This window comes from Astatotilapia calliptera, chromosome 23 (assembly GCF_900246225.1).
Source record: "Astatotilapia calliptera chromosome 23, fAstCal1.2, whole genome shotgun sequence".
Taxonomy (NCBI): Eukaryota; Metazoa; Chordata; class Actinopteri; order Cichliformes; family Cichlidae; genus Astatotilapia; species Astatotilapia calliptera.
The window spans coordinates 3,809,512-3,835,534 of NC_039323.1; the positions used below are offsets into that span (position 1 = coordinate 3,809,512).

The 26,023-nt window shown below is 40.5% G+C and overlaps 1 protein-coding gene across 1 annotated transcript in view; it reads right to left on the bottom strand.

The window, feature by feature from the left end:
• LOC113015907 (disintegrin and metalloproteinase domain-containing protein 10) overlaps positions 1 to 24,389 on the bottom strand; it is a 32,433-nt gene extending 8,044 nt beyond the window's left edge. The window contains exons 1-9 of the mRNA XM_026158280.1: positions 24,202 to 24,389; positions 21,934 to 22,081; positions 21,568 to 21,686; positions 20,807 to 20,962; positions 14,387 to 14,472; positions 13,459 to 13,581; positions 9,051 to 9,143; positions 8,611 to 8,779; positions 2,376 to 2,539 (exon numbers count right to left, since the gene is read on the bottom strand). Coding sequence (XP_026014065.1) covers positions 2,376 to 2,539; positions 8,611 to 8,779; positions 9,051 to 9,143; positions 13,459 to 13,581; positions 14,387 to 14,472; positions 20,807 to 20,962; positions 21,568 to 21,686; positions 21,934 to 22,081; positions 24,202 to 24,262 — 1,119 coding nt within the window. The 5' untranslated portion in view covers positions 24,263 to 24,389. The remainder of the gene's footprint in view (positions 1 to 2,375; positions 2,540 to 8,610; positions 8,780 to 9,050; positions 9,144 to 13,458; positions 13,582 to 14,386; positions 14,473 to 20,806; positions 20,963 to 21,567; positions 21,687 to 21,933; positions 22,082 to 24,201) is intronic.
• Positions 24,390 to 26,023: the final 1,634 nt, after the last annotated feature.

Here is a 26,023-nt window from a genome sequence, read left to right on the forward strand (position 1 = left end):
GAAAAACTTAAAAGTGCTCCTATATGAATATGAATAACAGTAACAGAAACAGGCTAGACTATTTAACAATACAATATGTTACAGATTTACAGATGTAAGAAATAGCACAGTACAAATACAACAATACAAACCACTCAATAATAAATATCAAGGATTGACAGAGGTGATTATAAATATATATCTAGAATATTGACAACAACATTACTGAGTAGAAAAGAGCGTGTGCAAAAAGGGTGTAACTGTTGCAGTGTTTACAGTTGTAAAGGCCACGGGCAGGAATGATTTCCTGTGTCGTTCAGTGGTGCTTTTCAGTCTCTCACTGAACGTGCTCCTGTGGCTAGCCAGCATGTCATAGAGTGGGTGGGAGGTATTATCCAACATTGTCCTTATCTTGGACAACATCCGCCTCTACGACACCACCTTAAGGGAGTCCAGCTCCATCCCCACAATGTTACTGGCCTTGCAGATCAGTTTATTTGCCAATCATTGCATTTTGTTTTTATTTACATTTTACACCTGAAAAAAGACGTTTCAACTTAATGCAAATTAAGACTTGCTGCCTAAATCTGCTTTGATGGTTTTGATAGTTATTTTCTTTTTATCCATTATATTAGAGGTAAAGCAAAGAAAAGATATAACTTTTCAGATATTAACCTGGAAGCCAGTCTGATAAATGACCTTCAAAAATTCATTTTGTTGTTGCTGACTTACAGTTGCAAGGTGTAATGGTTTAGATAGTGAAGGTCGCCTTTGCAAACTTTGGTCTTGTTTCCAACCCATCAATGATGTCCTCTTTATATTTCAATTTATCTTTCACCTGATGAATTCATTTTTAAAAATCAGTGTAGAGATACACAGTTTGGAAGAGAAATATTCTGAAAGCCAAAGCGTCTTTTTAATCAAAGTTTCTCCCCATCACAGTGCACCCCTGTGCTTTTTCCACCATGAAGTTGCAGGAGAGACCTTCAGTCACATGTCTTTATGTCTTCCTCAATCCTATGCAGCCTGGAAACATGGCTGTCACAGGAGCAAAGATATTAGAGGGGCCGAGGTGTGCTTACAGTAGTTTAATTTATAAAAAGGCAGCAGGGTCTGACATAGCAGAGCTAATCTGCTCAGGAATGCCTCGGAGGGCTCTTTAGTGTGTGGTAATATGAATAATAGAGAGCAGGGTGAAAAGAGAGTGTGGAGTGCTGCTGGCGTTTTGGGCAGCAGGAGAAAGGTTGGAGGTGTTAGCAGCTGTCACACATACTGAGGTGCAGGCATTTGTGTGCTTATATAACATGTGTGCTGTTATTGAGGTGGCGGAAGAGACTGCCAGGCTCTGCTTATGGACACAAACAGAGAGTAACCATAGGACACAAGTGACTGACATCAGAGCTCCTCCCGTTCCCTTTTTTGAGATGTACCAGTGAGACTGAGAGAGGGGTCCCTATAAAAACAAACCAGTCAATAAAGGACAAGGTCTCCAACGCCCACAGAAGTGAATCATTCACAGACAATTTGTTCCAGTGCAAACAACCGTGTGAGAATATGCGACACAACACTTTGAATCTCTGGGACTCGTCACGTTCAGCAAACAGCCAACGACGTTTTATGTTTAAATAAAAGATGGAAATGATTCAGGTTGAAACTAGCAAACAGACATCCAGGATACACTGAACCCATGAAACGTGCAAATCGAATGAAAAGTCTCCTCACGTTTTACCGTCACTCATTAGTACAACAAACAGAAACAGCAGCAGATTTGGCTGCACTAAAAAAAAGAAAAGAAAAGGCATGATATATTTGATTTTGTTTTCTTGGTGCTGAGCAATCTGGCTTTCATTTCAATAGAGTTTTTAACCATGAGTAAGACTGATTCCAATACAGGTAATCCTTCAGTCAGAAATCACCTGGCCTTATTTTGGTGCATGGAGCACTGTTGTCACTAAAGCTAGGCTAATGCTAAGTCATTACTGTCTCTCAACAAAAGCACCATCTGTCTAATAACCCACAATTTGATTTACATGAACATGAAATTGTGGTCGTGGAGCCTTGCAGTAGTTCTGGAAATTAGCAACATACGCTAGCTGCACCATGGAGATATAGCAACACAGAAGATTGAGATGTACTTTTTAAAGGTAAGATGTTGAAATGCTATCAGTACACTCAGATAAATACAACTTAATAAATACAACTGAATACAACTTGCTCTGTCTGCAGCTGCAATATCTACAAAAGGCCTCCTGTTCGACCTTCTAGATATAATTTAAACCACAACTGACATCAACAAGTTCCGACATATATGAAAAAATCTTTATATAAGTTGTATGGTTGAATTGTAATCATGTTTTGTTTTGTTTTTTTTGCTGGTGTTTTTCGTGGTGACTGACCGGAGATCCAAGGCTGTGGCCGAGCTCGTGTGCCAAAGTCAGCTGGACTCGTCGAGGAGGCAGAAACTGTCCGTAGTTCTGAATTGTGACCAGACCTGTGTTCAGGGTGCAGTTAACACCGTTTTTGAGGGTCGCAGGCTTTGAACACACTCCTCCCCAGTTTCCTTAGATAAAGAAAATAAAAGACAATATCTGAGATTGTGAGGTTCACTGAGTATGTGACACTTAAAGTTAATACTTAAAGTAAATATAGTTTAAAAGCTGAAACTTCTGAACATTCCGATTTATCTCAGCGTTCTCCTGAAAAACCTTTACATATATTTATGTAACATTTATGAATTCATCTCAATCCTGTACGACCCAACCCATCAAAAATAGCCAGAGAATTCAGATTTTTTGGGAACTCAGATGTTTATTAACCCTTAGAACAAAATCCACATTTTTTTTTTTTGCTGTATCATTTTTTGTATGATATATTTTGATGATATATCTTTTTTTTTTTTGTATTGCATTTGATGCATTGGCCATTTTTGGCAACTTTTTGTTAACAACACTGTTAATTTTATACAAAAAAAGAGTTTTGTCCATAACATGTTGAAATGATGGCAGGTATTGATCATGTTGATGAGATAGAGGTCTCAGAGGGTTTTGTTATGTTATATGCAACTGTAATTAGTTCATATCTTTGTATAGCTGTCGATTTAATACATTTCTGTTTATTTATATAGAAGCAAATCACAACACTAATGCCTTCAAGGTGCTTAATAGTGTAAGGTAAATAATTGACAATAATCCAAAAAACCCCAACAATCAAACAATCTTCTATGAACAAGCACTTTGGTGACAGTGGGAAGGAAAAACTCCCTTTTAACAGGAAGAAACCTGTGGCAGAACCAGGCTGTGGGAGGGGCGACCGTCTGTTGCAACTTTGTGAGTGAAGGGAGCTTCTGAGTGCTGCAACCAAATGATCCACATAGGATTTTAAAAACCACTGAAGCAGCTGAGGAAGGTAGAAATACAGGTCACTGCAAAGCTGTAACCTCATGAATGCCTCCTGAGTTGATAAGGAAGATCTTACAATCACAGCAGAAACGAGCTGCAGATCTAATTAAAGCCTGGCACCTGTTACTTTACAGGGTGATAAGATTGCATAAGTGACCTTGTGCTACTGGAAATACTTTAAAACCAACAGTGCTCTGCTACTGTGGCTCCAGTTTGAGGTGTGGCTAGAGTCAGGTGAGCTCTCCTTTTTTTACACCAAAGCCTGTGGTGGTCATCATTGCCTTTCACTTTACATAATATCCATTGAAAGCCATTCTTACAATTACAAACAGCTGTCCACAATCACATGGAGGGATATCTGGGAAGTGATGTCATGTTGCAGCTGGCCAGCCACAGAGCTAGCTTTACAGAAACCAGTCTGATTGGTCAGGCTGCACACCTATAGGTCAGAAAGACTGTTCATTGGATAAAGTATGATGTGAATACCAGTAGTTTGACATTATCTAACTAAATTTTCAGTCTTATAGGTTCAGTTCTTCTCATTGTCAACAACACACCGAACATTGGAGGAGTCTAACCCGCGTTTTCAAAGCACAGCTGGGGAGTTACTTCCCCATCTTTTCATTGGTTCCCGTGCACCCGTGTGTCGGTTGAGGTTGCAGGTCTTGGCAGTCTCGTGACTTTTATGTAACATCCTCTTACATAATGTTATCAGCGCCACCATTTTGGCGGGAAAAGCTTGCAAGGTACGTGTCCGTTTCTGAGAAAACCGAGCACACCAGGTGTCATCGCGGACTGTGGGAAAATGTCGCTGGCATCTGGATCTCCCACCTGCATGTCTTTGTTACGCAGTGGGTGTAAGTGTGACAGGAAGGGTCAGGGACAATCAGAGGTCAGAAAGCAAAAACAGAAGCGTACCCTATGACACCAGGCTGGAAGCAGTAGCAAATAAAATGTCTTCTAGATAAGCGAAGGAGGTTTGAGGCTATTTTATCTTTTGGGAATTGAAACTTTGAGGCTTTTAAGCTTTAGATAAAAACACAAAAAGAATTACGATAGACTGCCATTACTATAAATCCTCCGCATAGTTAAAAGTCAAACTGCCGAGCACGGCTTTTCCAGTCACATTGATGAAGAATGCTGGCTGCTTCTTTCCTCCATTCCCTCCTTTTGACCTGAAATGGTCCCCCTAATTCAAGGGGCTGCATTTCCTAGAAAGAGTGTTACTTTAGAGGTCCCCACTGTGGGTTTTGGCAGCAAGCGTGCAAGCGATCGCAGAGTCAGCCTGCACTCTGTTCCTCTCCTTTTCTCCTTCTCGTCTCTGACACACAAAGGACGCGTACTGAAAGAGTCCTATTATTAGCCTGCTGGATAAACACAGTCTGCATGAGCAAACAATCATCTGGCTCGCTTAAATCTAATGTACACACCGACACACACACACACGCACTCACCATCAGCAGGAAACATGCGTGTATATATTGTATACATACACTAACGGTAGAAAAAAAGTTTATATGGTTTATATGAGCAAACGCTACAACGACGGAAAGGGTCTTTCCTTAGACCTAAACACATCTGGGGGAGTCGGAGTACCCAAATAAGACCTTTAACAGCAAAAGCAGATGCAGTGAACATTTTGCGTTCCAAAAACAACAACTAGTTCCCAGATAATACGCTGGTACTACTCAGGAAGGCAACCAAAAGTACTGTAAATAATGTACGTCTATACAGGCTTCCGCTCAAGGCTGTCTTTGTCTCCAGAGTTCAATGACCTTGCAGTTGTGTGTGTTTATTTGCTGTGTTATGAGGCTGTTTCAAGCATTTTTATTGGTCAAAGACTAAAGACTTAATCTGACGGGTGTGTAGCACAGCTGTTAATCAGCCGGGGTCTTACGCTTTGTATGTTTTTCAGCTCCAATAATGTCAGTATAACAAAATGAAACTATTTCATTGAAAAGGCTGCCACTGCTGTTTATTTGCACACATTCATTTTATTACTGCTGTTACCATTGTACATAGGTTTGATTTTTATGTGTCCTTCATCTTTCCTAATTCTTCTCTATAATAAGGAGAGAGAGCAACAGTATTTTGATTCTCCTGCATGTACTGGACATGCAGGAAATTGACAATAACAACAAAAAAATCATTGAATCTTAAGAAAGTACTTTTTTTTTTCTAGTTAATTGTGTCAGGAGAGACCCTAGATGATTAAAGTTTGAGGAAGAAACCAAAGAAATTATATTATTCTTGTTATTATATATATTATGGATATATATGGCTATATGGACATATATATGTGGATATATTATATATTATTAGTTCTTACCACTCACTACACACATATTTCTCCAGATTACAGTGTGAAAAATCACTGACAGAATGACGACTAATTTGAAGTTCAGTCACAAGTTATGAGCCCTGCATGCCTCCAGTACAGAATAAGGTTATTAAACAGCTTGTTATAGCTGAGATTTTATGCACCTGATCTGAATAAGACTTTTTTTTGGTACAACACACATAAAGCCTTTAATTGGTCTACTGACAGTTACAGAGCAAATAACTGGCCTAATAGTAATTAGATACTTTCGCTGCTTTCCAAACTGCATGCCATGCATTGCATTGTATTTTACTGCACTTTGACATTTTGTCCGTGTTTGAAAGCTGACAGAGAGGCGTACAGGCAAAGGGAGTGGGTGGGGGTGGGTGACATGTGACAAAGATCTAAACGTCCTACACTGAATGCCCCGGCACCAGCTGAAAGGTGATTAACCACAAATAAGAGTCGGATCTAAAGGAGAGCAGCTGTGCTCTGTCTAGCTTTTCATACAGCAATTATTTTACAGATACAAGCTACATTTTCAAAGCAAACCATGGTAATGGAAAAAAAACCCCGTGCTTTCTCAAGTTTTCTTTGCAGCATTTCCTTTAAAGTTTCTCCATGTCTAATATAGCTGGTGAATATCCCCTCCTTTGTGTATGTATACGTATGTTCGAGGCCATTGTAAAGATTCATTAACGCTAAACGTAATGTCTGGTAAATTAATGTCTTGGTGTGGTTCGAAACTCTGAGCTGAGCCCAACCCCCCATCTTCCACTAACGTAGAAAAACGCAACTTGGAGGGGTTAGAGGAGGAGTTTGGTGTGGTGGATGGGGGTTGTGTGTGTCCGCATGTGTGTGAATGCAGCACTTTGCTGAGGCTGCAGATGGAAACGGGGTCTTTGAGTTTAAGGGCCAGTGGTGAAACCACTAAGAAACTGGTCATACGGAGGTCGAGTGTATCAGCCTGTGGAGGTCAAACCTCTCTGCTGTGTCTATGGGAGATCACATGAGCCTGAAAAGTCCTAACAGTGTAACTGTGTGTGTGTGCGTGTGTGTTACTTATGTGAGATGTCACCATGGCAATCATGTGGTGGAATGCAGCTCCAATCCTCTCTAAGTCGTCTAGGAGCGGCTGTGTGTGTGTGTGTGTGTCAAAGGTTCAGCGCACCCTAATCGTATGTCATTCTGGTGGTCTGCTCTCACGCCCCTGAGTTTAACCAATCAAATGCTGAATGTGAGACATAGACCCAAGCAAGAACCTCCTACTGCAACAGTTCTCATACATGTGGTCAAGTCCTTCCAGCACACCAATGATACTGCACATCTACGGGAGCTGACTAATGCTTGAACCGTACGAACTAATCCAGGTATACTGTGGCAAAGTGGGATGGGAGTTTATTTATTATTATTTTACATGCAAATAATAAATTCATCATGTTTTCAAAAGAAATGCTTTGTGCAACATGCAGGTTTGTATGTGAATAACTGAGGATTATTACTTCAATGTCTCAGACCCGAACACTGCATGTATGAAAGCCTTGAAATGGGAGCTGTCTAATTCCTGTAACTGTGCAACATTGTCATTTGAACAAGGAAAACTATGCTTGGATGCATTTTAGGGCAACCAGCACATAATAAAACATATGTGTTTCTATATACAGTGGAACCCCAACTTACGAATACCCCGTTTCACGAAAAATTCAAGTTACAAAGGCACTGAACAGCAATATTTCTGCCCGTGTTACGGCAAAATGCCCGAGTAACGAAATCCGTTGGCTCTGATTGGCTGAGCCTACAATGCCCACAATGCCTTCCGGGTGACAACCCCTTGGCTTCCGTACTTTCGCTTCGCTGTTCCACTTGAACGACATATTGTTGTCCTAGTTAGCATTTAGCCTATAGCCTATCATTCAGCATCGCCTCACTCAAAACGCGCAATGGGTGCTTCAACTTACGAAAAATTTTCGACTTACGAAAGACCCTCGGGAAGAACTAATTTCGTAAGTCGGGGCTCCACTGTATATAGTTCTTACACCCACTACGATACCTCATTTAATGCACATTCTTATTTAAATATTCCTTTTCCAGGTTACAAACTTTTTAACACTGTCTGGCTCATATCCACACATTCTGTATAATTCTGTATAATGTATTTGCATAACGCTGAGCCTGGCTTATGTTCTCAATGCATCCTTTTTAATTTTTCAGTATAGAAATGCTCCAGCAAATATTTTAGTCTCTATTAACTGCTGGAAAATGCTTACCAATGCTAAAAGTTTGGATTTTTAATAAATAATGACATTTTTTGGTCTTTGTAAAACTGCTTTCAGATGAAGATATGAAGATAGCATCATGATGTCTGCTACCTGTGAGAAAGAGAACTGATTCTCTCTGTGTCGTGGAAAAACAATGAGTTTATTTTGTCCAATTCTTGAAAAATGTTGAGTTGTTCCTCCAAGTCCAGAGTTTAGCTCGTATTCGTATTCAGGAGCCAAAACACAGCTTATACTGATGTTTTAATAGCGGTTAATTAAATCATTGTACTGGGGTGGCAAAGTTGCAACGCTAACACTGACTGGTCCAACGCATGATGGTCTCGGTCAATAGATGGTTCGTAAAACTTCTGTAGGGAGAGCTACACGATGATTTTGTAGTCTATTAAACAGTGGACGTATTTCCAGGAGCCTGACTCGCTCTGTGCATTATTTAGTGAATGAGTAAAGGTTCATTCGTAGCCTAACAAGTGTTCCAAATTCTTTGTGTGCTTCTTTTGTGAGGAAACCAAACACAATATTACATTTACGGTACCTGTGGAAACCAGTGTTTCCACCATGCTGCATATGCATTAGTTACATGAAGAAGTCATTTGTTTATGATTTTTGTAAAAGTGCCAAAGTGATTCTGACTCACCGGCTTTGCCTTCCCAGGCAAGCCCCAGCACTCCACTGTAGTCTCTGTCAGTGAGCAGGTAGGACAGGCAGAAGTTGCCCCAGTTGTTCTCCGAGTACAGACTTAGCAGCTTCTCGGGGCCGATGTACAGAGGAGACAGCGGGTCATTTTTATCCTCTTCTGTCATCACCTGGAGACAGACAAACACAGGAACACTCAAACAAACCACAGTTCTGAGGTCCTGTATTTCAGCTTATTTTGCTGCTGTGACTCACTTCCACTCCCAGAAGAAGACACATGGGCACCATCACCGACTGATGCATGAACCCAAGTATCTCAATAAAAAGCTTGTTCATGACATGATTTTGAATGTGTAAAAGCTTCACTGTGTTATCAGCGATCAGCAACTGAAGAACATTGCTCAAAGGTTTGTGGAGTTTGTGCACTGTTCTGAAGCTTACTCTGAGGGACTTGACTTTAAAGTTGATCAACTGGATTCCACTGAAGTCCACCTTGTCGTAGATGTCATTCACAGCCCGGATGTACGAGGCGACCTGAGAAACCACAGTTAATGCGAGAACAACAGGAATCTCTCTGGAATTAAGCTAAAAAAAATTAGCTTTTTTGCCTTTAACAAGTCACAATAAGACAAGAAAAGGAAAAATGAAAACATTAAGTGATATATCATAATAACTTATTCTATCTCATTTATAAATAAAAACAAGATTTTCAGAAGGTTTAGCATTTTATCCTTTCAGTGCTATAACTGATATTTTCTTCTTGAAGATAACCTTCTCCTGCTGATTTGAAAAGATTGAACAATAGAAATCTGTTGACAACAATGTGACTGTTATATATGTAAATGTGTCGCGTCAGGTATTATATAAAGCACTGGGTGTTTTTGTTGTGGTTGGCACAGATTGTAACAGTTTCAGCAAAGCATGTGCACACCGGTCACATGCGCAGGTTTGATTCTGCACAGCAGGAGACAAACGTACAAAAGCGCCTGTGGGGAAATGCTCATGAATGTAAATATTGACAGCTTGGATGTAGGAGACATTCAAACTGGGACAGGAGCCTCTGACAACAAGGTTTTGCTTATTTACACTCAACGATATATTTTCTCACTCTGTGCAACAAAGGTCTGGCGCTGAACCAGAGACAACAAATGTGCTTGTTTAAGGTGGAAAGAATCTGAGGCGGGTCAAAGAGGTGCTGAAAGGGTGGACAGCACAAGAAACTCCAGAGAGAATAACAAGTAAACTAAGGACAAACTGACTTACTCATTAACTGACTTGACTTTGACTAATAAGAGATTTAATTAGTCAAGAAAGAGATTCGTGGGAGCATGAACTCACATCTGTGCACTTATCTTGTTTTATCACAAAAATAATGACTCTTTATTGGTTTTTAATTCGGAGGAATCAGAAAGATAATCATACTGAAGTGGGTTTTTGCATTATCGTATCATCTTGTAACTAAACTCAATTTAAAGTAATGCATCATGTGACCTCTCTGTCTGATTATGTTTCTGACTGCATTGAGGCAATGCGGGGACATCGGCAGAAAGTAAGCTTTTAGCTGCTTGTCTGCTGATGTCGTGGCAGATGGCCCCGCCCCTCCCTGAGCCTGGTGCTGTCGGAGGTTTCTTCCTGTTAAAAGGGAGTTTTTCCGTCCCACTGTCGCCAAAGTGCTTGCTCAAAGAGGATCACATGATTGTTGGCTTTTTCGCTGTATGTTTTATTATTATAGGGTCTACCTTACCATATAAAGAGCCTTGAGGTGACTTTTTTTGTGATTTGGTTCTGTATAAATAAAATTGAATAAAATTGAATTGATATTGAATTTTAGCCCAGCATGTCCTTTAAATTCAATGCCTGCTCAACTGGAAAGTATTAAAAATGTTTTTAGCTTGCATCTGTAAGCTCAGAGTTGGCTTTTACTACAGCTGCAACAGTTGTACAACATTACAAAGGAGGGATTTTCATGCTTTAAGCTTTATGTGTTGTTTAAAAATAAAGAAAAGAGCGGATGCACTGTGCACTGTCGCCTTCTTCTTCTTCATTCAGCTGCTCTCTTCAAGAGACACCACAGCAGATCATCTGTCTCCATCGCATCCTCCTCTCTCACATCAACCTTCCTCCTTCACTACATCCACGAATCTTCTTTCTGATCTTCCTCTTTTCCTCTTAACTGGCAGCTCCATATTCAACATTCTTTGTCCAGTATATCCACAGTCCCTCCTCGGCACATATCCAAACCATCTCAGCCTTCACTTTAACTCTTTCTCTAAACTGCTCAACCTGAGCTGTACCTCTGATATATTTATTACTAATCCTCTCCTTTGTCATTCCCAGTGAAAATCCAAACATCATCTCTGCCACCTCCAGCTTGGCCTAGAAAGCATTTAAGCATAGAAAGCAGTGCTTGTATAAATCGGTGTGAATGGATGAATGATACATAAATATGTCTGTGCAGGTTCTCAGTCCTCCAGGTCATGGTAGTCTGAGGAGTTTGGGAAGAAAGTGACTGGACTTGTTTCACCTCTGGTCAGAGAAGCTTCTTCAGTTCTAAAACCAAATGGAGAGTCCCAGGTATTTAATCCGTAGTGGGAGTTGTCCCTTCAGTGCGTCATTGACCCACTATTGATCATGGGATGATCTGATATCGTCGTGTTGGTGTTGTTCCTGGAACAACATAGTAAATGTTGTTCCAGGATCAACATTGCAAGTGACCAATCACATTGTTGTGACGTTATTCTTTGGCGCGCCAAGCCAGTCGTGCATTTATGAAATTCCAATGTTGCAAGGACAATATCAATTCTGCTCAGCGTTTATTAAAGGGTTAGGGTCAGGGTCCGTTGATCGGCGGATAAAGGTGGTTTCTCGCAGCTTAAGTACAGTTTTTTGTTTTACGCGGTTTTTCCCGAAGTCGCAAAAGTATGACGTCACAACATTCTGATTGGTCACTTGCAATGTTGATCCTGGAACAACTTTTACTATGTTGATCTGGGAACAACACCAACATGACGATATCAGATTGTGCATTGATCATGTGCCCAACCACGTGAGCCAAAGTCTGAAAAAGGGTGTGAGTCATTATCAGCAGAGGTTTCGGGTAAAACCATTGTGTGACCTTGCCCAACCCTTTCAAGTGATCCTTTGAGATCATCTGACGCAAGATGTGAAGCGGGTGTTGAGGTGCCTGGGAAGGGATCTCAAAACTGCACTGTAGGTGGCAGACAGTTGGAGTTGTAACCCACTGCCTCTGTTCAAAGATGGTGGTTTACAGCGGATATAGATGGCTTCTCTTACTCCTCTTTCAAACCATCTGTCTTCTCTGTCCAAAATATGAACTTTGGCATACTCCAAAGAGTGACCTTTGACCTTTAGATGCAGACGCACAGCTGAATCTTGTCATGTCCAGGTGGCTCTTCCATGTTGTGCCTTGTGTTTATGGAGTGGCTGTTTGGTTTCTCCAGTGTAGGGGTCTGAGCACTCCTCGCTGCACTGCACTACATATTTAGCTTGCGTTTTAGAGTTTTGTCCTTGGGATGAACCAGTTTTTGTCTGAGGGTGTGGCTGGGTCTGAAGTGTACTGGGATGTCGTGCTTGGAGAAAAATCGCCTATGTCAAAGCATAAAGCGCTTTGAGTTCTCAGTTAGACCAGAAAAGCACTATAGAAGAACCAGTCTGTTTACCATTCATCACATTTTTATCAATGATTTTCTAAAACTTTGATTCTGATGTGAAAGACCGTGTTTGGGTAGGCAGAGCCAGCCATAGTTATTATCTGCTTGGCTTCAGTTTTCAAAGAGTTGGTGAAAAAGGGAAGGCAAGATAAAGCAATGTAAGCATGGACAGTTCACCATTTACCATGCATTTAACATCTAAACTTCACCTTGTTCTCAGCATGGCAGTTTTATAGCTGTCAGTTATATGTTTTAAAGAGCATACTGAAGAAACTATTTAGAAAAATGATAACAATTCTGGCGCAGGTCTTTGCACCTGACAGAGCCTCATTTAGCCATGGTTGCAGCCAGTGCAACATAATGTCCCTGCAGTGCATTGCGCCACGGCTGCTGTGTGCGTCAGAGCGGGACCTGGCATTTGCATCTTCGTTCGGCGTCAAGGTAGCAAACACTTTTATTGTTGACTATCTCAAAGGTAAATAATGCAGCACAAATTGTTGTCCACTCAATCCTTTGATGTTGGTCGATACAAAATCAGACAAAAGTTTAAGTCGTGACCAAAATCCAACCTTAGCCCAGCATAATGCTCCTTTGATATTTAAATAATATGATAGCAGGTAAAGCCTGACGCCGTGTACTGAACTACTAGCTGGTACATTTACAAAAAGGATGATAAGCAGTAAACAAACATAGATTTAGTATAGTTTTTTTTTGTCTGCCTGTATTTTGAAACAAGAGGCTTGAATGATAACTTAAAGTCTGACTAATGATTGCACTTGTTTCATTAGGATAAGGCTTTTACTATCGACGAATGACATTAAGTGACCCGTGTACCCAAAATCCAGGACACCAAATGCAGTTAAGAGTGTGTAAACAAAGCGTGGAGAGTTCTGCCAACAGGAGGGGAAATGTGCTGTGATTTGATGCTCCTGCAGGATGTCCCAATAGAGAAACACTGTGCTCTTAAACGAGCGCCCTGTGGCCCTAAAGGCAGGGGATCTTTTGTTTGTGATGTCAAAAAAGCACAAAGAATCAGAACTATTCTTAGCTCTGTTTTTTTTTTTTTTTTTACATGTTTCTATTTAGATTTTTGTGAATCTTTCTAACCTTTGCAGCAATCCTGAATATCTGAAGCCAAACTTCTTAAGTGGCAAATAAAGCAGTTTTGAACTTCTCACCTGAGCCACAACAGCTTCGACAGACTTGAATCTTTTGTAGTAGAGGTAGTCAGCACGAAGGTGGAGGAGGCAGGTGGTCTTTGACTCATCCAGAGTTCTCCTCGCCCGGCTCACTGGTGCCTCCTGTGGATAAAAATGCAAGGACGTGATGCAAAAGAAAAACCGATGGGAGACCGATTTGAAGTTTGTTATTCTCCATAGCAAATATTCAACAGAATGTACTGAAATTACAGATCTGATTCAGGGAGAAAGATGTCATGAAGTGGCAAAAACTGCACATACAAGAGTTTAAGAAAATGAAAGCAGATGAAAGTGAGACTTTCTCAAAGTAAATGTTGACACAGAGCTCGTACTCATGACCTAGTGGGAGCGGGGACAGGTAGTGGCAGGAACACAACTTGGATGCTTAAATGGGAAAAACATCTGTTGAGAACATCTCATGACCAAACAGTGGAAGTGATGTCTGACAGGAGGTATGTTGTTAAAAATGGATTCATACTAATGTCCCAACATTCACTGTTGACAATAGACTTTGAGAGCACCACCCACTTGGTCATAGGTTAACAATTTTCCACGTGCCCATGGGGAATATTAGATTAATTGATACAGCAGATGTTTATAACAGCTGTTCTTATCATTTTACAGCCAAGGTCGCCTGTGAGGCGGCCGCTCAGCTCCCTGCTGGTCACCACGCTACCGGCGATGTGATAACAGCCTTCTGGAGTTATAAACAGCAACTTACCCGGTGACTCACGAGGCCCAATAAAAGTGAATGAATGGTCAGTTATAAAAGATGAATCAGACACACGAGTGAATTTCTTCCAAAAACAGTTATAGGATTGGCTATAAATAAAGATTACAAAGGAGGAAAGAGGAGGAAAGTGGATACAGTAGATTCTTCATTCAGTTTATGTCTGGATGATCATACCTGACTGGATCTGAGGTTTTGGGCGAAGACGTTTAGAGTTTTTGCAGCACAGAATCCATCGAGGGCAGACGTCATGTATGACAGAGCTAGTAACAAACACAGATATTTACAGTCACAAAAATACAGAATCTGCACTGTTCTTCTACCTCGCCTTTAGCCAAATACACAGAAAGTTGCAGATTGCCAAGCCAATGAGTGACGCTTGTCCTTGAGCACGTTTATTCACGTTGCTTTCTCTTCAGTCATGCTAAATAACTGAGCAGAGATCAAAGGCTTGCTCCACCTGCAACTATTCAAATTTACTGGAACAATTTAGAAAGATCAAAATAAACACATGATGTGATGTACTCGTCGGCCACAGTGTGATCTTTGGAATATATTTGTGCTGACATGATAATGGTAAATAACTTGCTCTGCATGTTTGTTTCTCTAGGGGCAATGATCAGTGAACAAATACTGAATATATGCATGTAAGAACTGGACTGCACAGAAAAATTTCCTGCCTGTACTGATTGCTAGAACTAACCCCAACCCCAACCCTGTACCCCAACCACAACCCTGTGCAATCCTTATTCTCTACTAAATAGTTGCATGAGGTCACAATAAAGACTTTACTCCTCTAATAAGAAAAAATCTACAGCTGTTTCTGGATTTTGCTGGGAAATTTTGAAATTCTCTCTTTTAGACCTGTTCCTGCTGTACTTCATTTTATTTATTTTTAGTCATTTCCAAATGGAAGTTAATATCAGCAATTAGAAAAAAGAGCAACAGAATATTTAAAATATCAAGTGAAAGGCCCTCAAACTGGAAACTTACACGAAAATCAAATCACATGATGCAGATCAGTCATGTGGTTCCACTCTTGAATTTGCTAACGATAGCAAAAGCTGGGGATTGGATCCTTGTTGCACGAGCGACCATTCGTGCAGCAATCATGGGCAGAAGCACCCTCACACAATTTGTAAATAGGCCTGCATTTGGAAACCAGCACACTGGTCTGGAGTGAGAGCAATGGAGCCACATGTGGAAATGATGTTATAACTGCTGCTCTGATTTCATTAAACCATTGTCCATGATTTGCAACACCTCTGGGAAGGCTGTCTCATTCAATCTGATGCAATAATGATGGGTCTGCAGCCACGGGGGGTATTGCTTTTGCATGTTTTGGCGCATCATGTTGCATTGAAAAAGCCGCAGAATTTCACAAAAGTGCAAGAAGTCAAAGGGTGCTCACACTGAAAGAGTACAAGGTTTATAGTCAGGAAACCAGTGCAAATGGAAAGTAATGTAATCCACTCTGCATTAATGTTGACCAAATATTATTGAAATCCACAGTTACAGTAGAGTCACATGACATGATGATAAGTGACTTTAAGGGGTAATGCAAAGTTTGTGTGTGAGAGACACTCAGGCATGAACCTACAGTGAGAGAACACATGATTGGATCACACCATTATACCAAAGTCCTTCAGCCAATCAGAACCCCGTAATTCATCCTATACATGGCACAAGTGGGGGTGGGTATAGATGCGGAGGCCTAAATGCTGGGTGTCGACTACCCACAGACTGAATTATTTCCAGACCACATGTCCATGTTCTCTTCCTTAGTCTGTTGAAGAGTCTCACAGCAGAAGACAAATCTTTGTGTAGTCAAACTTGCAAGCAAATAGTTTCTTCTTTATAATATTTGTTAAGAAATAAACACCTTTTTCCAACTGGAAACCAAAGACAGCAACTAAATGGATTTAATTGGAATGGCCTCTTGTACAGTCAGGGCAAACAGAAAGGGATTTTCCCAGATGAAAAAAACCATCAGTGTCACATTTCAGCCAAGACCCTCATTTCCAACAGATGCTGGAAGCCACTTCTACCGTGAAGAAAAATGTAGATAATCCAATCCAGAGTCAAAGTCTTATTCCAGCTTTTTAGTGTAACAGTTACATTATTTACACACAAAACAAAAATTACAATCCTGCCACACAATCACAGAACAGTTAAATCTTTAATGGATGCTCTTCCTGTGCATAAATTGTTGCATTGTGGTGAAGAGATTTGGGTTGTTTGGGAGCAGGTCCAGAACAGGTACTGAGGATGGAAATGAATAAAATATGTGCGCATAGGAGAGCTCCGTTTTTGGCCTAAAGTTACTGTTTTAGGGGCCAGATGAGCTTGTTGGACCCCCCTTCTATTTTCTGGGGGGCTGGAGCCTATCCCAGCTGTACACAGTGGGCAGGTCGTTTGTCCTTCCCGGGCCCATGTTGGACATTAGATCTCTCTTTCTTTTATCCCATAGCCTCTGTCTCTTATTGTACTCGCTTTTATTGTTGTCAAAATATTAATTTAACAAAATTATAAGTGTCACAAGCATCATCTGTGATACAGTAGTATCAGATAAACTGTTTCCAGGGGGTGAACATTACTCATGAACACATGGTCGTTGCCCAAATTAGATCTTTGATCTAACAGTTATTCAGTGGAGTCACAGTTTGCCCGATGATGTCATTTGCACACTAACTGGGAAGTTGCTTGGCGATCCTACTTCAGATATTTCTCATCAACCCACGTCTTCTCTATTTATGCAATTTATGAAACTTAAATACAGCTAAAGGTACTTCCCACTATGAATGACACTTGCTGAGTATTTGTTTGAAATAATGTAAGAACATTTTGATGCATCTTCAGCCATTTTCACAAATGCACTGAACCTTTCTGAATTAATCAAGACTGAAGTGTCTAGCCACGTTGGAACAGATTAAATGGTATTAAAACAGCAAAATGCAAAGTCTGTGTGGGGTCCTGTTGTGCAGATTTACCCAATGTGAGACTTGCCTCCTGGAAACTCGGATTAGGAAGCACCCTCACCTGGATTTTAAGCAGTGAGAACAAAACTCAGACAAAATACCTCCCTTTGTGTGCTACATGCCAAAAAGGACAACTATCATTTTCAAGAGCTAAGAACTCTTACATTTTCCATCCAGAGCATCACCTGCATGCAACAACTGAAGCGACTTTAGCACCGACTCAAATGTTTAATGACTTTCTTGTATTGCTGGAATATCAGGAGTTCAGCCGGGGTGAGAGTTATTTCTCAAATTCTCCAAGCTTGCATGTAATAGATCAGTAAATACAAAAAAGTAGATGTTTGAAGGTCCATTTATGTCATTGTAAGATTACAAAATGTAAAATAAATCCTCAGTAGATGTTCTGAAGAGGATATATATTGTGGGCAACGACTACTTCCTGATTGTAAAGGCACTTTCAGTTTGAGCAATTACGGACCCAGCAGTTAAACATTAAAAGTTCTAATAAATGTGGATATGTATTACTTTTCATTTAACCAAAAGGAATTTGAGGTTAATAATTACCCATCATTCCTAGGCTACTCCCTAGCAGTAGGAAGTAACTGCAAGTACCGTAAATGTCGGGCTATAAGCCGCTACTTTTTGGAAGGATCGGGGTTCAAGAGTGGTATGTTAGTCACATGTCCGTCCGCCAGGCAACGTAGTGCCGTACGAAGTAGCGCGAAAAACAAACTTCAAAGTAGCGCTACGCGTTCAGCGGGAGTCGTGGATGATGAGCGGCGATAAACTTGCAAGTTATGCCCAAAAAGCAAGTTATGCCCAACTCTACCGGTGGATTCTGACAGCGTGGAAAAGTGTGAAAACATCCACGATCACCAACGGATTTTGAAGGGCTGGACTGCTGCATGATGGAGAGGAGGACACCGCCACGGCCCTTCTGAGGGTGTTCGACTCTGACACTGACAATGAGGATTTCTTTGGTTTTGAAAGTGATAACGAAGGAGAGAAGAAGAGTGGATGACGAAGCCATCATGAGCCTGTTTGTATCCGACACTGGAGAAGAGGACTTTGGTGGTTTTAGTGCGGAAGAAGAGAAAGATGGTGGTGAATGACTGACTTTTCTTCTTGTTAAAGCTGTGTCACTGCACCTGAGCCTAAAAGGTAGGCCGAATCTATTGTTCTGGTGTGCTGTAGGTTATTGTTATGTACTACATGTGCAAATATGTACCCATAACTTGTTTTTCAAAATATTAATAAAAGTGATGTCTCCAAACAGCCATCTCTTTCCTGACAATTCCCTTTGTGCATATTCTCTTACATATGATAAGTCAACATTGAAACACCTGCGGCTTTTAGTCAGGTGCGGCTAATGTATGTACAAAACAGGATTTTCCCCTGATTTTAGCTTGTGCGGCTAATATTTAGGTGCGCTTTGTAGTCCGGGAAATACGGTAACTCCCTATGCACGATCTCAGGGGCAATGAGTACACATTCCCTGAAACACTGTATGTACTGGGGTGGCTGTAGCTCAGGTGGCAGAGCAGGTCAGTCACTAACCAGAAGGTCGGTGGTTCGATCCCAGGCTGCCTCCTGGCTGCATGCCAAATATCCTTGGGCAAGATACTAACCCCGTGTTTGCCTACTGGTGGTGGTCAGAGGGCCCGGTGGCGCCAGTGTCCGGCAGCCTCGCCTCTGTCAGTGCGCCCCAGGGCAGCTGTGGCTACAATGTAGCTTGCCGTCACCAGTGTGTGTGAATGGGTGAATGACTGAATGTAGTGTAAAGCGCTTTGGGGTCCTTAGGGACTGAGTAAAGCGCTATACAAATGCAGGCCATTTACCATTTACTTCCAAAGTACTTAAGATGTCTTAGATGGCTAAAAAGATTCATAATAAATAGAAATGTTAAAAAAGTGAATTCTCATAATCACAATGGAAAGTCAGTGATATGTTTAGGTAAACTTAAAAGATATATAAAAATGTAAAACTAAAAAATTTCCTTCCTTTTTGGTATTGTTAATTTGTTACACTGATAGTTATAAACTGCATTTTTGCAACATAATTGTTTTTTTTTACACATCTAGGGGGCAACCAGCTTCCTCTATCTTTATTTATGCAGCCCTGAAATTAAACAAATTTGTTTCTTATTGCCTTTTTGATAGTATTTACATGCATAACTTAGTGTTTAGTACGTGGGTATGTCCCTAAGATATGTCTATGCATTTTAACTTTTTTGCATGTAGTTTAATGACCTTTAATGGTATGATTGCATTAGCCAAAACAGATACTGATAATTTGAGTTTTTATTCAAATTTTTAAATGACCAGGACAATACTGACCATCATCTATGGGTGGAAGACTAGCTGAAGGGTTCCCACAGTGCAGACAAAATGACTTGGCACATTGTTCATATGTTCCTTAATGTTACCACACTGCACTATGATGATTTGCTGCAATATGTCCGCTCCTGGCTTGACCTGTCCCCCAGATCTGAAACATGTTATGGCATCAGGGACTGAAAGTTCCTCATGCGTCCCTTGTTGCCTCCACACGACACCCACGGGAAGTGGAAATATACACAAGAGCAGACGCATTATGTCACCCATCTCGTGGTCTAATTTACCACTTTGTTTAGAAGCATTGATTGTTTATTTATCATCTGCAAAATCTTTCACAGCTTCCTGCAGATATGCTGGCCTTGTGAATGAAAGAGCAGGATGTTAACAGCTGCGATGCTATCGCATGCAAAGTTTGGATACAGCTTTGAAAGACGCTGAAGGAACGGCAGGAGGATTAGGGAGGAAAGGCAGCCGCGGAGTCTGTGCAGACTTCTGGAGAAACGGTGGGGGGAGACGGGGTTTCTTGCACAATGTGAATTATGTTTCCAGTAAAAAGCTTTCTTGGAAAAATTCAGATACTATTGCAAATGTGCACCTTCAGCAAGGGAATCACACTTTGGCATCCACATTGATTCATATACTCTTTGACGGTTGTCTGATGTACCCCATCTGGATAGATCATATGATCCTTAGCCAAACCCAAATTCATCTTAATCTGTTGTTGTAGAAATTGTCTCCAAAGCCCTCAAACCCTGAAGAAGTCGCCACATATTGCCTTTCTTTCTTCTTCTCCTTATTTTAGAAACCTACCTCCTTCTCTCACTCCTCTTCCTCCTGATTTAGGCCCAAGCCTCACCCACCCCTCCTGTTTCAAGAGTCACACCATCTTTGGTTTATCTTTTCTTTGGCCAGTGCCCAGGCAGTGAGGGCCCCTACACCCCCTCTTAAAGGGCTTTTCTGTTACATTATAAGGTCCCCGGGTACTACACTGACCTGTAGTAACATTAGTTTGAGAACTACAGGCTGCAGATACTACACAAGCGAGGAGCACTGAGGATGAAAAATAGTGGGAAAGACGTGTTGCTGTAAAACTGCCAAAAGGGCCATTAATCAAGCTATTGATATGTTTATGCCAAAGACCAGGAAATTCAGGTCATGGTGTATCATTTGGATTGCAAATGCACAAATATCCTGCACAGTGAGCATTACTGGGACCCTTACTCCAGAGGCACTAGAAGTTTGAGTGCAGGACAACCTTTTCATTGAAGTCGAAGCAGTCTTACCCATGTCGTCCTCACGGTAGATTATCGAGTGGTGGTCTGCTGGACTGCTGGTGTATCTGTCAGATGGCTCTATGTGATAAGTCCCATTTTCTGTATGGATAGTTCCCTCAAACTGTCCCTGTAACACAGAGCCATGGCAGGCGGAGGCAGGTTCACCTGCATGACCAGGGCAGGAGAGACGGGGATTAGAGAGAGGTGAGATTATATATGATACTGACAGAAACCTGAATACAGGAGGCAGCAACTGCACACACAAGGTGAGGTATGGGGTAAGAGAGAAATCAGCCTTTTGCAGCTCAGATTACTTTTTAAAATCTTTTTATATATTTTGCATATTCTGTTGTATTCCTTTTGTTGTACATTGCGTAGTTCTTCATAATGGTTTCTAAATTATAATTCACTTTATTTATCTATTCTGTTTGGCATCTGTGGACAGCAAAGAAAGAATTTCATTGTACAGGGAAATCTGTTTCTTTCCATTGCATATGAAAATAAACCTTGAAACCTGAGACTTGAATGAGGACTTTTGAAATTCTTCAGAGGATCTTTTATCCTTGTGCCCAGCACGGTTTATTTTGGCCTAATCAATGTGGAGCTATTACTAAAGATGTTTCTTCAGGTGGAACTTTCCAGATCAAGCCGAGGTTAAATTCTGATTGTAGTGAAATTGGTTAAATAGATTTTTCCTTTTTCTTTTTTTGCAAATGTAGACAAATTGTTTGGAGTCCCACAGGATGACAGGATATCTCTCTGATACCAACCTTCTAGTATTCCTGAGTAGATGTGGAAAAGATCAACATACGTTGAATCATTTTCACTGACCAGTGTAAAGTCTTTGGAAAATACTGCACTGTTTTGCCTCAAAAGCAGGTGGAAAGTCCTGAAGGGAAGAAAAACACAAACAGCTTACAGATGTGGTCAAAGCTTTGTAGTGTTGTGGGAAGTATGCAGATCTATAATCTCCTGAGATATATGGACTAATGAGTGACTAATGTCTGACATGTGTTACAGGTTTAGGAGCAACAACAAAGAGTTTGCACAATCAGGTATTTCCTAATAGTTTAACCAAAGAGTTGCATATAGACAGACATTTTCAACCAGTCGCTCAGACGGAAATATGAATTTACCTGTGAAAAGCAGTAAAATTCAAATGCAGTGTATAGTCCTGAGATTGTGTGGCTCTCTTGGCTCTCAAGTGCCTCCTGTGAAGATCTTCCCTGTCGTAAGACAAGCCCTCGTAATACTTTATGTAAGGACTGATGCTACTCACGGCACCTGTTGGAAAGGAAGATGTTCCTATTACTGAGGAAAAGCAACATTTTGAAAGTATTTTTGTTTCTAATTTTCAGGTAACTCTGATTTTAACAGCTTGTGACTGCAATTCTCTATGGCTGGATATCAGCATCTGAGCCAAATCCTGATTGATAGTGATCTATTCCTGCCTTATCCGCACTTGTAGTTGATTACAGTTTGTGGGCATCTGCTTGATGCAGGAACAGTTTGGTGATAATCTGTACCGTTTTCAAAATGATAGAGCACCATTTCACAAAGCAAAAGTGATAACTAAAGGCTTACAATAAATCAAATTAACATTATGTTCCTATTGCTGAGAAGTTCCAGTCACCCGTTTCAACTTATCTAATTAGTGGTCATAGTGGGGTCTCAAGTCTGTTGCAAGGCCAACACAGAGACAGACAACCATTCGCACCTACAGGCAATTTAGGATAACTAATTAAACCGCATGTATTTGGACTGTGGGAAAAAGCCAGAGTAAGAGAGAATCCACACAGAAAAGTCTTACCCAGATGGTGTATTTGAACCCCAAACCTTCTTGTTGTAAGGCACCAATGCTATAAGCACAACGCCACCATGCTAGCCAACTGAGAAGCTCACTAAACCTTATCCGACTGAGAACCTTTGGTCGGTCCTTATAAAGCAGGGGATCAAACGGAAACACTTGACCAGCTTCAAGCACTGATAAGGCAGGAATAGTATGCCATAAATAAAGATAACAGTCCAGAAGCTGATATCACATTGTGGTTCGAAATATAATAGAAACATGTTCAAAAAGATCAGATGAACAAAATCTGAAGGTCCCGAATTTGCACCACTGCCAAAACTTGGTCATGACTGTAAGCAGCCTTTACAGAGTGATTTGTACTTGGCACACTACACCACAAAGTCAATCCTGATGCAGATGACACATTCCTAATCTTAAAAAATCCTTGTTTATTACAGGAAACATATTCGGTTTTTTAAACACAATCTTTACTCTGTTTTGTTTTCCAGCAAGTTGTGTTTGCAGCTGTTGGAGGTTAAACAGCAGGGGAGTTGTTTTGGAGTTGAGCCTTGTTATCTAGGGCCATTCTAAGATGCTAAGGTTTTGAAATAAATGTTGCTGTGCTTTATTAATGTAAACCTAAACCAGAAATGTGATTGTTACTAAGTGTCAACATTCACTCTCTCAGTAAGCAATGGTTTGTAAAAAGTTACTTTAAAATTAGACATGAATCCAAGTCTGCTATTCATTCTATTAGTAGCTTTATAGTGCAGTGGTTTACACATGGGCATAGCAAGAAAAACATCCACAGTTCAATGACAAATAGATACATATTCCTTGGAGGATGTGCCAGGAAGCATCTGGTGTAAAAATTTGCTAAATCAGATATGTGGGGCTCCCCCTCTTGAATGAGAGCATCAAAAGTAGCTGCTTCTAAATTCTCAAAAATATCTTTATTCTTTTTGGAAGATTTTTTAATTAGTTTCATTGTTAAAGCAAATAAATATTAAACATTTTGAATATACATAACTTGTTGGACTTCAACATGACTTCCGATCAAGATTATAATGACACAAACTTTGCTAAGCACATTCATGCTCCAAGGGGAAAAAATAAATCCAGCAATAAACCCAAATTTATCCTAAATAATCTTTCCAGACAATATCCTCTTGGCACAATCACAACAATTTTAACTGTCTGTCTGCCTAAAACTAATCTGCCATCTACTGAGTGTTTTCTGGCTAACTGCAGAAACCCTTGAGGGAAGAAAATTATAATTCCCTGTAGCTTGCAGCCATTTTTAGTTGCCCATCATGAGTGACTCCCGCATAAATACACTATAATGCACTCCAATAAGCAAGACTAAGTGAGCAAAACATTTTTCTCCACTGCTGATAACACTTTGCAAGAGCACACTTCTGTACAGCATTCCTGAGGGGACAGGTTGAGGCATGTCTCGCCCAGGACAGACCAGTCCACCAAAACACAGCCATTTCATACACACACAGACACTCAGGCAGACTGACGCTCACATACGCACATGTGACTACAAACAGCCCTGCTTATTTTAGGTGCAGTCCTAAGACCTCTTATTCAGACAGTATTTAGAATCTACCTGTAATCCATTCATGGCAGCCCACAAGCAAAAGCAGCAAACAGCAGTGTTGGACCCCCATCGTCTCCTTATTGGGGCGCTCTTCTCCTTTCCTCACCTCTCTCTGTCTTTCTCATCTCATTTCTCCTTACCTTTCTCTTCGGCTTATCTCGTACCTGTGGTTTCCCACACTGGAATGTGACTACTTATAAAATTCAAGCCATGACACAGGAAGATATGAACACTGACACACTGGAGAGGCACATTCAGACTTGTTTGCTAACAGATACCTGCGCAGTTGCAGGAAGTTTTTCAAATGAAGTTGTGAGATATGTTTCTCAAATAGTTAGCATAGCGCAGAGATTCTCACTTTTTTTTTTTCTGGTATGTCCAAAAGATCAGCCCTCACAACCAGCATATTCTGGGGGGGAGATCAATTACTACTAATAAAAAAGGATAAAAGTTGAATTTAAAGGAACTAAAGGTCCTCAAGATGAAATTTCCCCAGAGTTAGAGAGCTCCTGGTGGGCAAGATTAAATGTGACAGAATCAAAAGTCATAGAACTGCTGTGAAAAAAGTATTCGCCCCTTCGCCCTCAGATTTCTTCCTTTTTTAGGTTATTGATCATCAAACTATTTTTTTAGTAGCCAAAATAACCAGATTAAATACAAAATGCATTTTTTAAATGATGATTTCATTTGTTAATGGAAAAAAAAAAACCTCACTAAACTTGCCCTGTAAAAGTAATAGCTGCCAAGGGCTGCACGACCAGTTCTTATATTTAGGGACCAATTACTTCTTCCACATATAGAGACTAGGTTTGGATAGATATATAAATAAAGGAATCAAATTCAAAGAGGCACATTTTCTGATTAAAAGTCAACAGAATAACACAGTAGTTGTTTGGTAAAAGAAAGCATACAAGCTGTAAATAAGTTGCTTGATCATGTTGCAGTTTTTAGTGTTGCAGTGATTCAGAAATGATTCTGAAAAAGGAAGATGTCTCCCACAGGTCTAATTATTGACCCTTGTGTAGAAAAGAAAGTGCTGAAATGGTTCCTTCTCATAATAAATACGAGAAGGAAGTAATCATATGCATGACTAACACTGTGTGAAGGGTATTTTGTGTCCTCATCCTGAGCAAAGAGGTGACAGTTTAAGATTTTAGAACAATAGCAGAACCAGGACATCAGTCGACCTGGAAGTGATGCAAATAAAACAAAGGTTTTACTGCTTAAAATAAAAGCCACCTGTGTCACTTCTGCAACAAGAAAAGCAACATGTTTACAACAGTTTGCCACATAATTAGAGATCTCGGGAATCAGGGATTATGTAATGGTAAAGAAAGCAGTCATAATCAGCGTAGATTGGATGTGGGAAGTGCTACTAAATTAATGTGTGGATATTTATGGCTTAGAGTTGTGCATTTATACAGTCATGGTAAAAACTGTTTAAATGGCTTAATTTTTTTTGTTTCATATCAGAAACTAATAACAATCACCTAGTCCTTAGCAGGTGCTAAAAACCGGTAAATAGTTTTTACATTTTACTTGTGGCATTATCTATTTAACCATAACAAAGCCAAAATGACGAAGCTGTGTGGAAAAACAATAAGTGCACCCTTGCTACTTCCATAGGAATTAAAAGGGAAAATGGGAGTCGGGTCAAAAGCACTTCATTAACTGAACAACAGCAAATCTGAGCATCTCAATAAAAGCAGAGGTTTGCAGTTTCTAAAGAATTTGAAGTCGACATTATACGGTGAGAAGGATTATTCACGCAGCACAGTTAAGGTTTAAGTTGCAACTGTGCAAACCACAAGACTGCTGGAACAATGTCCTT